The sequence below is a fragment of the Notechis scutatus genome, chromosome Z (assembly GCF_049901735.1).
Source record: "Notechis scutatus isolate UNSWTSFEM ecotype Mainland chromosome Z, rNotScu1.2, whole genome shotgun sequence".
Classification (NCBI taxonomy): Eukaryota; Metazoa; Chordata; class Lepidosauria; order Squamata; family Elapidae; genus Notechis; species Notechis scutatus.
The window spans coordinates 70,783,998-70,796,661 of NC_142025.1; the positions used below are offsets into that span (position 1 = coordinate 70,783,998).

Here is a 12,664-nt window from a genome sequence, read left to right on the forward strand (position 1 = left end):
ATTTAGAAAGGAATGAGATAATTAAAAGTAAGAGAAAACTAAGAGAAAACTAAGGGAAGGGAAACATTATTGAGAAAATGTTAAAATAGTAATAAGATATGAAATAGAACACAAAGGTGAATATGAAATTGAATTTGTGTCTGTATGGAGAAGTGATAAGCTGGGACCACGCTATTCTCAAAAAAAAAAAAAGAAATTTTACTTGTATTATGTTTTGTGAAAACCCAAATAAAATTTTTATAATTAAAAAAATATATTTTGGCACCAGCTGTCTGTAATACAAGATCTAAAAAGATTTATAAGGCAGGAAATATTTGAGACAACATTTCACAAAAATTATTGGGAGCTGGAGGGAAGAGGCAGCCTACACTTGCTGTAACTTGGTGAACTATTTATTATTCCCAAGGTTGAATAAATCAGATTCATGCTATGAAAACCATTTAGTTTTCATCTTAATACAAATGCAGTAAACTCTTATTCTGATTATGATCTAACAAAGTATACATTTATCCATAAACATAAGCACATAGGGTATTCTGGTCATTTGCTATTTAATGGTTTTACAGAAAAATAAACTTTAAAGATAAGGATAATCAATAAATTTTAATGGGGAAGCTACTAATGTGCACTTGTCTCCTTAAGTATATTAAAAATTTAATATACATTTGGATTCCAGTTACAATTTAATACAAACACAAAACTGACATGTTCATTTCAATGTAAATTAATGCCCTTCCTTATCCATCCTTATCATTCATACTTATTTTTTATTATCTGATTTTATTTTTCAAAAAGGCTGTTCAATAATCTCTTTTGTGCAAAACACACCTTGATCAGTAGTCTGATGGGTAAACCTTGTCCTGTATTTCTAACTTAACTGATGAAGGAATAAAAGACATAATGAGAAAGAGGAAGCCTGTAATTAGCTATCCTGGATAATGACTTTTTGCTTCAAAATTCTAAAATTCTGAATGAATTTGGGGAGGAATAACAAAGGAGAAAGGATTAAGACTGCCCTTCAGTCTACCCACTTTCCCTGGGACTTAGTTTATTATCTGCTTTGAGAGGATATTGAATGGCAACTACAAATCACAGCAAAGTGATAAATCTATTATATAACGATACAGGCTGAGTCTTTGAGATGGAAACATATTTTTACAGGCACAGAGTGTAGAGACATCTGTTTCTAATTGGAAGTTAGTTGTATAACAATCACTGATGTCTGTGCCCAGAGGTCACTTAACTTTTTAACTGTATGTTACTGCCTGATCAAGAATTCAAATGTTGCAATTCATAAAGTTCTGTCATTTTTGTTATATTATAGATAGGAGCAGAGCCAATGTCCTTGTTGGCACACTTCCACCACTATAAAAAAAATAACATGTCAAAGAATCCTCTTCAATTTTTGTGAGAGAAAAAGACATAACTTTTAATATTTTCTATCATGTCCTATCCTCTGCCATGCTATTAAATCTAAGAAAGTTTGAATACAAAACTTCCTTTTATTTCTTGTGCAGTTTTTAGGATTAAGCAGGAGCAGCACAAGGACACAATGTAGCAAACATGATTCAACTCAACTTATTCAGAAAACATTTTGGAATATGCACCTTTTATTAACTGTAAATTGTTTCTTCCTCTCCTCCGTCTACTAACTTCACTTTCTAAAAACCAAATTATATAATCAACTGTTATATATGAACCTTCTTGCACCACTGTTAAATATTGCTGCAATGGAAAATACTGGGTAAAATAAGAACTAGTAAAACTTTTCTCTTTTGTCATTTTTAACAAAAATGAAGATGTTGTAATTTTTAAGTACTTACGATAAGGAGGATCCATATAACCATTCCTGGGATCCATGGCAAAGACCGTCCCACGATAAGGTACTGAAGGCTCAGGAAGGTATGATACAGATCCATGAATCTCCTTTTTGATTAAAGAAGCCCTTTCTTCACTAGATGTGGAAGGTTCTTCACTGACTTTACTGAGGCCTTGTCCAGTTTGCATTGTAATTGCGTTTCTTCTCTCTCTCTGGTAGGTTTGTCCAGGACTTTCATCCTCTAGGGAGGAAAAGACAAATTGGGAAAGAAAGAAGTGAAACTTTTAGCCCAGCTATGGCATTCAATCAAAGTTTTCTTTGCAGGTTTTTCCAGCCCTCTAGCATGGTATGCTGCCTTTAAAGAAGCAAGCATATGTGTGGTTATGAAAAAAAGTTTCCTAAAAAAAAGTATGAGGAGAAGGAGCAAAGGAATATAAACCATTAAGTGCAAGTTGGATTTGCACTGGAGAGCATCATCAAACCATTCTTTAATGCATTTACCAGAGAGGTCATTAATCATACAGAAATACTGACTGGCTCCCCCCACATCATCTTTCTGGGACAAGAAGGCTTAGAAGTTTTTTTGGGGGGGAAACAATTTGTCACAAATCACAGAAAACCACTGCTAGCAGAAACTAAATCAAGCTTAGCTACCTACTGTGCTTTATACTTCCCAGCATGGTCCTTCATACCCAAAAAGGAGAGATTGTTGGAACGAGAAAGTTCCTTGCCATTAAAGAAAAATATAGTTATTATATTTTTTCAAAAAAAATGAGGAACTTCTAATGAATGTTGATTGAACATATGAAACCACATGATACAGAATGTGGGGGCAGAAAATTCACATAGTCAGCATTTACTACTTGAAAAGTTATCTCAATATGTTCCCCAATCCAGAACATAAAACATGGTTGGCAAGCATGTAGATCCAATCCAATCAATATTCTTTTTCTACAAACATTGTAACTTTATATTCTCCAATATCACATCTGTCTTAGTCCATGCAAAACAAGAGAAAGCAGCAGATTTAACAATTTATACTACAATTCATAGTAGAATGGTTCTGAAAGACCCCAAGTATAACTCAATTAGAAAATGGGGTATGTTTTCCCCACCTAAGAGAAGAAAACTGCTTGGCGTATTCTATTTCTCTTTCAGTGGCAGCACATCTCATTGCAACACTTAAAAGAAACAAGATTAATACAGGTGGCTTGTTTTCATCCTGACATTTCAAAATGCTAGCAAACTCTCTAAAAATGCTTCTTAGATATCTGCAATGAAGATGTTGACTTTAACAAAAGGCAGTTCCTATTTCATATACTTGAAAATATATTAAAAATAGTTTAAATACTCATCTAAAATATAAATAAGTAAATTATTTATAAATATAATATATCAAATCTGGGAATTATTGTTGCTTACAATCCCTAGATCAGTGAATATCCATAACATATGTTTATACAACTTTCTTATACTGTTGCTACTACATAATGTATAAAATTACCTATATTCCATTTAGTTACTGTAAATAAGGAAGATTAACCTATTAAATTCCAAGAAATAAATATGGCTACTTACTGTTTAAAAGTTATAAAACACATTAAGGAAAATGTTTAGGCACTATTAATGAAACAGTAACAATTAGATTAATAAAACATTATTGATAGTTGGGGAAGATATAATTTGTGTCATAATTTTGAAAAAGAACCACCAGAGTGGTTTTTACTTTTTTAAAAAGTTTTAATAGATTTAAAACTATTTCAGATGTGTTGCATGTTTGGAATACCTAATATAAACTTTCAAACATTTGAAACTTTGATGTTACATTCATTAAAATAAGCATTTTTTCATTCGCCAAATGCCATTAGTTTTCAAGAAGACTGAAATGTGTTTAAGCATTAACTCTCTTAGATTGAAAAACTGGTCCTGAAAAGTACAAGTAAAATCAAATAAATCTAAGACTTTTTTCTTTATTTGATACATCCAAGAACCTTTTGATAAATAATAAAATTACAATGAAATATCTAATATGACTGCATTAACCCTACTGTCCAATTTAAAACTTTTTCATACTGTATTTTTGAAGCTTATCCAAAATTTTCACAAGCAAGATCTATTTTCCTTTGGAGATGAAGATAAATGGAGAGAATTCTATAATATTGAGAAAGTTTGCACATACTTTAATCAGGCAAAATTAGGTTAAAACTCTGTCCTAAGTGATCTTAAATGTTTAACTTAAATATGCTACAAAGGTTATGGAGTTGAGTTATGCTTAACCCTTCCTCAATTTATCTCATAGTATATATAACATATAGGTAAACCATTACTTTGTACTGATCTCATCCTATTCAAACAACTAACATTTACTAAGAACTGCAGGAGTGAAGTAAATTTCAAAATAAACTGCAAGGAGATGCTTCATTTTATTTATGTAGACATATTAAATATTTCAAAAGTTTCAGCTTTTCTTTTTGTTGTCCCTCATTGTGATTAGATCTGAATTACTTAATCAAAAGATTTATACAGAAGTGCTATACAACTTGAAGCTTCTACAGTCTAATGGGGGGAGACACAGGGTATTTGATGATTACAAAAACATAAAGAAATTCATGTCTCTCTTTCTTTCATAGAAATTAAAAACTGCTGGTCAAAATAACCATTTTTCCTGCCCTTTTGTGGCATTTTTGCATTAATGAGAAATTCTGATGGGCTAATCTTTAGTAAGAGTTTGTTTCATGTCCTGCACTGCAAGAACTCCTTTTCAAAGGGGCAAATGAAGAACTTGACAGTGCACGCACTCCAGAATACAAATAGCCAAGTGATTTGAAATAGCACTCTCTACACAGAAAGGAAAACTTTTGGGGCAATAATTCTACCAGCTCTTATAACTGCAGTAAAACCACTTCAGTGAGCCAAATAGTGAAAGCTGCCTAATCTTGTTCTGTTTCAGCTGAATTGTTCAATAAAATTTAAGAGTCTCTGCAGACAAGCTGTGCCAGGCCAAATTATTGTCAGAAACAGACAGTCCACCATGGCAACAAGTGGGTGTCTATAGCAAAAATGTAAGCAAACAAGCTTCTTCTCCAGCAGCATCTGCCAATTGGGTCTTAAAGCCAGAATTGTTATACTTATCTATTTTAAAAGTGCTACATCTATTTTGTGTCTATTTTGCTTCCCTCTGCCAAAGGGAGAGAAAAAATAGCAAATCAAATGCCAGCTGATAGCCACATTAGTTTCAGTTATGACTGTTTCGTACATTTCTTCAGTTTTATTGTCGCACCAGAAACAGAATGCATTTCTAGCACTCTATTTGTAAGTATTAAACTGAAGAACATTCACTCATTTAAAACTATTTCTAATTCCAAATAGCATGAAACATACATTTGAAAGGGACACTTGTTCCTCCAATACAAATGGATTGAAAGAAGAATATTCTGTGCACGTGCAAAATGTTTTCCCAAACCTAATATCTGAATCTAGGGCAAGTCTTCCATATCAGAGCTGTAGATTCCAAATACATTGGAGCATGATGAACATGTCTCATTTTTTAAGCTATTATTTTAATGGCAAAATATACCAGGACACAATCTGACCTCTACATAACTCTCAATTGTATATCTTGATTATATGCAATGATATAAACAGAACCAAAGATAGAATTTATTTAGCTATATTTATTCCCCAAAATTTTAGCCCATCAAAATATATCATTATAAATATTCACGTTGATCAGCTCACTTTGAAATTTAGAAAAACACACACACACACAAATAATGGGTATGTCCATATGTTAAACTTAGTTCAAAGAACTTTTCTCTTCTTTTCAGTGGCTATAAGAATACGTATTTCAAAAGATAAATAAAATACAATTTTTTAACTTTGAAAAGTATCTTCAAATATTTAGTTGAAAGAGAAAAATATTATTAGGATACTTCAAAAATTTTAAATTTTAGATTGCATTTGTCTTTATTGATGTTACTATGTTATAAGCAATTAAGGAAAATCCGTTAGTTGTGATTCTTATAAGACACCCAAAATATTAAAGTCAGGCAAGGTACTTACAACTCAATCGAAAGTCTCTTTCCTTGCTTTCTGGAAGCTCTTCTCTTGACTGAAATTCTCTAGCTAGTGCTTTCATAGCTCCCTCTCACTTTCTGCTTCTAGTCCCCCTCCCAACCCCCCCCTTACAGTATTTCCCTCCTTCTCTCACAGAGGCTGTGCTTCTCCCATTAGAGGAATTAAAATTGGTTGGTGCCATGCTAAATTTAACAAGCTCATTAGTATTCTTCCGGTGTGCTTGGTAGTGAACTCTCCCTATTCAAACAGTTCTCTCAAGCTGAGGGGTCAGGCGGCTAATCATTAAATCAAACTAATGTCACCCTATCACAATCGGCTAAGAGAAGGAGGGTTTATTATTTCAGTTTATGCTAAATAAACGGTTTTACTAATGGTGTTCAAGCAAGGTCAACAGCATCTTCAATTATAAGGCAAACTTAACACAAGTTGTTCTAAACCAAAGTGCTCTGTATTGACTTAAGCATGAGCTGTGCTCTGCTTGTACAGGAATGCATATTGCACATTTTTCCTTCGTTGTCATCTTCTTTTTAAGCAAAGGGTAATCTTTTCTTTGCCAGAATTGGTGACTTGCGTAGAGATTGCTCATTCACCTCTCCCCAATGAGCAAACTGCTCAGCTCAATTCACTCCACACAAAGGCTGAAGACCAGACCTCAATGGACCGAGTGAAACATGTTCAAAACTAGGCTCTCTATTGTGACTGAAATTCTTAACATCTTTTCAAAAAGCGGAGAATGCCTTGAGGCTAAAGGAAGAAACAGGCTAATGGTGAATTGGGAATACTGAGCAAATTTCAGAGCCCCTTCCTCCTAGCTTTTGAGGTTGAAAGCAAGCTCTATCCTTTCATGTTTCAAAGTCCTTTTTCCTCCCGCAGTGTCACAGAAGGATTTGAAAAGAAGGTAATTGTGCTCACAGTCTCCCTGATCAGAGCTTACATCCTATTTCTGGTATTTTGGAATACTTCTTGCAATAATGGTGCATATAGCTCAATCCCTTAACCAGCCTGCACTCAGCAATTGCTCATTAAGTGAACAATTGCTGGTATAAAATGCCTTTTATGTTCAAGGTCTGGATATAAGATAAGTATTCTAGTACTCAAAATTTCGTTTACTAAGGGAACTTGCCATCATTAAATTACCAAAATGGAGCCAAGCAATGGTACTCTTCCCATAAAGTAGCACTTATGGCTTATACATCCAATTCTCCTTTCCATTTAAAAAAGTACAATGCAATGAAAAAAATGCTAAATACAACAGATAACTAAGAAGGAAGAGATCTCCTATATGTAAAAGAGCTCTACATTTTGGAAATCCTGAGCTTCACTTTTGAATGATGTAACATTCTGTATGTTATATCCAATTCACTGTATGTCTGGCTTTTCCTTTATACTATTCATGTAAATCCCCTATATCTAAATATACGAACCAATCTTATTAAAATTTATAATTGTCCTAATATTAAATATTAAAAGTTAGGCATGAAAGTCATCTGGGTGACTTTGGATTTCTCTCTCTCTCTCTCTCTCTCTCTCTCTCTCTCTCTCTCTCCTCCCTCCCTCCCTCCCTCCCTCCCTCCCTCAGCCCAACTCATCTCATAAGGTTGTTATGGTATGGAAAATAGGAGAAAGGAACATTGTTCCTTTCCACCTTGATATACAGTATTTTTAAAAATTTTGAAGGGAGGAATTACACACCTATTTAGAGACTCAGTAAGATAGCCCTAAGATTCATTAAAACTAGTGGCTTATTTTCCAACTAAGCATACACAGGATCTGACCATACAATTTAATTCACTTTAAGAAAGAAAGTTTATATGAAATGTATTGTTCTAATTGCATTTTTGGGGGAAAAAGTTATTCTTAAAGTAACCATTCTCAGAATACAGACAGAGAAAATCTTTCTCAAACCACATTCCCAGCCCATCATAAGCGTATAAGTCAAAATTATCTCACTGGGCTAAATAGCAGACACTGAACTTTCTTTATATGTGATACTTGAACACTGAACTAACATTCTGCACTTTACTGCTTGTCTATATATTACCTGATCTCATAATATTAGAATATATAGACATATATTAATTTTTGTAATGAATTTTTGACTTATCAATAATTTCTCATATTTCCTTTGTTGTTGAAGTCTGTACTGCAACATACAATTCCTTTACAGTCTTTTATTTTTGCACCTTATTTATGAGAAAGCACAGGATGTGTGTTTTTCTATAACACAAAATGTCTATGCTTATAAAAAAGAAAAATGGAAAAAATGAGAAAAGAATAGGAAATATTCAGAAAATGAACCACATGATCCTGACTGATGCACAAAGAATTAGATATTAAGAATATTTTCATTGAAATTTAACAGTTTAACATTTTTTCCAAAGAAATAACAATCCTGAATCAATTGAAGTAAATGGAAATATGTCCATTATATCAGAATGGAAGCTAATATCAAATAGGCAGAAAAATCCTTCCAATCTAAAATACTTCATTCATAATATAATTCTTAAAGAGTCTCCTGTACAAACAAATTGACACATTGTATGCCTATTTGCATTTCACAAAAGCACTCTCTTCTGCAACACCTCAATTTCAAATGAGGGAATAGAAGGGGAACTTACAAATTTGCAGATGATACTAACTGGCAGGAATAGCTAACACCTTAAAAGTTAGGCTCAATATCCAGACGGATCTTGACAGACTTGAACACTGGGCCCTATCTAACAAAATTAAATTCAACGTAGAGAAAAGTAAAGTCCTACACTTAGGCAAAAAAAACCAACAGTACACATACAGACTGGATGAAATCAAACTTAATAGCAGTAACTGTGAGAGGGATTTTGGAGTCTTAATGGATAACCAGCTAAATATGAGCCAGCTGTGTGCAGCGGCAGCCAAAAAAAGCCAATGCAATCCTAAATTGCATTAACAGAGGGATACAATCAAGATCAAGTAAGGTACTAATACCACTCTATAAAGCCTTAGTAAGACCATACCTGGAGTATTGCATCCAGTTTTGGTCACCACACTATAAAAAAGATGTTGTGACTCTAGAAAAAGTGCAGAGAAGAGCAACCAGGATGATTAGGGGACTGGAGACTAGAATATATGAAGAACCGTTACAGGAACTAGATATGGCTAGTTTACTGAAGAGAAGGACCAGGGGAAACATGATAGCAGGGTTCCAATATTTGAGGGGTTGTCACAGAGAGGAAGGGGTCAAGCTATTTTCCAAAGCACCTGTTGGCCAGACAAAAAATAATGGATGGTAACTGAACAAGGACAGATTTAACCTGGAAATAAGGACAATGAGAACAATCAAACAATGGAAAAGCTTGCCTTTAGAAATTGTGGGAGCTTCATCATTTGAAAGTTTCAAGAAGAGATTGGATTGCCATTTGTCAGAAATGGTGTAGGGTCTCCTGCTTGGGCAGCAGATTGGACTAGATGACTTACAAGATCCCTTCCAACTCTATTAATCTGTAAATTTTTTCTCTTCCCAAATATTGTCGTTTTGTTGTTTTTTTATTAACTCTGTCATAGATACACATCTTACCTTGGGTGGTTATCTTTAAGAGTATTAGTATCATTATCACTCTCTCTCCAAGTTCTTTTTGGTGTGTGATTCTCTTCTCTGTGTAAACTTAGTCTCTCTGCCTGTATCTACAAGAAATGCAATGTTTCCATTATGGAAGGCAAATTACCAGGCCATTTAAATGGGGGATTTTCCCCCCAGAAAAAAGGAATAGGTATAAGGATACAAGTAGTCTTCGACTTATGGTCATATTGTGCCACTTGTGGTTAAAATGAATTTTAACCTTTTCTGCAGCAGTCATTATGTGAACATAGTGGTCATAAATTGAACAGAGCAGACAGAAGACAAATGCAGAAGTCAAGATGGCATTTTTTTAACAGAAACCAGAACTAAATTCCAATTTCTGACCAAAAAAAATGTCATAAATTATCATCATGGGACACTGTAAAAAGCTGTAAATGCATGTCAGTAGCCCACCACCAAAATGACCCTAGGCAGAGCAGATGTCAGAACTTCGAATCTGAGTCAGAGGTAGCCTGGGGAGGCCTGTTGTAACTTTGAACTGTTGCTAAGTGACCAGTTGTAAATAGTTACATATACCTGTATGTATATGGCAATGCACATTTGATTGTGTGCAAATGTCAGATAGAAAAAGGCAGTTAAAAATTTGTTAAGACATGTGGAAGTACATTATTTTGTTTTGATGCAATGCAGCAATATATTGCCCACATTTGTCATTGCTTGCTCCCATAGAAAAATATGTTTCTCTATTGAATGGACATCCTTTTAACAAGAAGCTAAACAGTGTATAGTTACTATCCATGCTGCCTTCTCTAAAGAGTACCTAATCCCTGTTCAGTTCCTGAACTTTATCTCAAAAGAATCGCTTAACAGAATTTAATATATTGGATATTAGCCACACTTCTGTCTCTCTTAGGACTTTTCTCAGTTTTCCATGTATGCAAATGCGCACAGAAAGATAAATATAGTAAGGATAATCAGCAGCAGGTTCAGGGTATTCATCCAAATTATTTCTATACTATATCCATTGATGGATGGATGGATGGATGATTGGAAGACAGACAGACTGACAGATGATAGAACAAGAGACAGACAGACACCCAAATGCATAGATGCATGAAATGACTCTGAATAGTAGTTTAAAAAAAACCACTATAGATAGGTTATTAGTTTCAAAAATGCATTTGTAAAGCATTTGATAGACTAACATTTTAAAATATTTGCAGAAATAAAGTGCTAAAAAATGAAGGCCATCAACACTCAGAAGGAAAAACATAAGGTAGCCTTGCCCAAATATCTACTTGGTTCTACATCAATAGACTGTCAACAAATATTCAATTTTGTGTGCTTAAATTAAAATATGATTCACAAAATTACAAGTACTGAAATATTTAATTCTACCTATGCTGTGCATTCTATTTTAGCATAAATTACTTATAGCATAATAGACCCTAAAAACAGATGCACAATTTATCAACCTGCCTTCCAAAAACAATTCCCAAGCCATTATTTATAATTTTTCAGGTGACAGAATAAAAATTAGGAACTGAGAAGTTATATTTACCGATTTGATTAATTTAATCCCATTTAATGTTAATTAATTTACTGTCTTGCCAATTATTTAGTCCTGGCCATGCTCTTATTTTTGGATTATGGCTGCCAGAATATCGCTTAAAGTCCAAAAGTAGCTCATTATCTGAAAAAGGTTATACTTTTCTGTTTTAAAATAAAAACAATGTTTCTCAACATTGCAGAAACAGCCCTAAATTAGAAAAGCTGTATAACAGGTGCCCATTTTATAAATTTCCATGACAATATGAAAGATTTCAGAGAAAACAGCATAATATTAATAAATTCAGTGTGTGTGTGTGTGTGTGTGTGTGTGAGGGAAAATACCTGAACAAAGCTGAATCTCCAGAATCGTAAAGCCTACAAACTTAAAATTTGGCATGTATGTTCCTCTTGGCTTCTAGGTGCTCACTAAGAAAGAATTTTTTGAAATGACCATCAGAGCATTAGTATTTCGTGTATTATTATTAACACCTTCTGATGCTAAGGAGTTCTACTACCCCTCCCCACCTGAAAAGAAATCTGTTCCAAATGCAAAATACAAGCAGAGGAACAGAGTTTCAGTTTCAGTTTCACAGCAGCAACCAGCTTTAGTACAGGACAGTTGAGCTAAGCCACGCCCAGGCTCCTTGCTGTCTCCTTGCTCACACAGAAAATACTGTTTCAGTTTCCAAACAGTTTCTCTCACACACTGACAGGATTCTAACCAGATGAATACTGATGGATGCGGTAGGCAGAGGCACAATTTTTTCCCTTTATTTTCCTCCCAAAAAACTAAGCCCATCATATAGTTAGGGCTAGTATAACAATGAAATAAAAGAAAAATAAGAATAGAACTGCTATGATTCTAGGTCCTTTTTTTTTCTTAATAGCTATAGCTCTCCAGAAATATTTTTGAAATGATTTTTCTATATTGGTTTAATAGTACAAATAATACTTTAAAGAAAAAATATTTTAAGGAAGAAAAATGTGGTAAATCCTTCCTATTTTGATTAATTTTTAATTTCATCCAAACTTCTCTTTGTGTTCCACAAACTCTTAAAGACAGATATCCATAATCACTGGAGGCAAAGACATCAACACATACATTCCTATCATAACAAGGAGCTGTATCACAACTGCCTGCCCCGGGGGGGACACTTCCGGTTTGCAAGGTTTCGCGGCAGGGATTCGCGACACTGCGCGATCCCTGCTGCATGTCGCGCTAAGGTTCCCCCGATCCGTTTGGATCTGGGGGACATAGCTGCCCCATAGAGGCAGCTGAAGACAGGGGGGATCCGGATAGGGGCTTGGGGGTGTCGCAGACCCCCTTCCCAGCCGGCAAAACCCCCTTCTCCCAAGGCGGAGGAACGGTGGTCAGCAATGGCCGCCACGAAGAAATCTGCAGCTGGACAAGCAGGTGCAGGAGGGAGAAAGCTGGAAGAAATATGAAAGCTGCTTTCAACCGGGACAAGGCAAGAGAAAGTGACCTGGAACCTTGAAGGCTGCTAAGTATACATTGTTTCTAGTGAGAGTTACAAGCTGCGAATATCCTAAAAGGGAAAGTTTTTTTTTTCTTGTTTCACTCTCCTTCCTAACGTGACAGCGGATGGGAAAAATCTTTTTGGCTGTGAGTGGGAAGGGAGAGGGGAAAAAATTGGAGCAAA

The 12,664-nt window shown here is 34.6% G+C and overlaps 1 protein-coding gene across 4 annotated transcripts in view; it reads right to left on the bottom strand.

The window, feature by feature from the left end:
• Nucleotides 1-12,664, bottom strand: part of GLI3 (GLI family zinc finger 3) — a 438,979-nt gene that overhangs the window by 306,284 nt on the left and 120,031 nt on the right. For 2 of the 4 annotated variants that reach the window (XM_087946735.1, XM_087946734.1), the window contains exon 3: nt 1,824-2,060. In XM_087946735.1, coding sequence (XP_087802861.1) covers nt 1,824-2,060 — 237 coding nt within the window. Of the gene's footprint in view, nt 1-1,823; nt 2,061-3,892; nt 3,971-5,881; nt 5,972-12,664 lie in introns of those variants that run through there. The other 2 variants (XM_087946736.1, XM_087946737.1) reach the window with 2 other exon arrangements.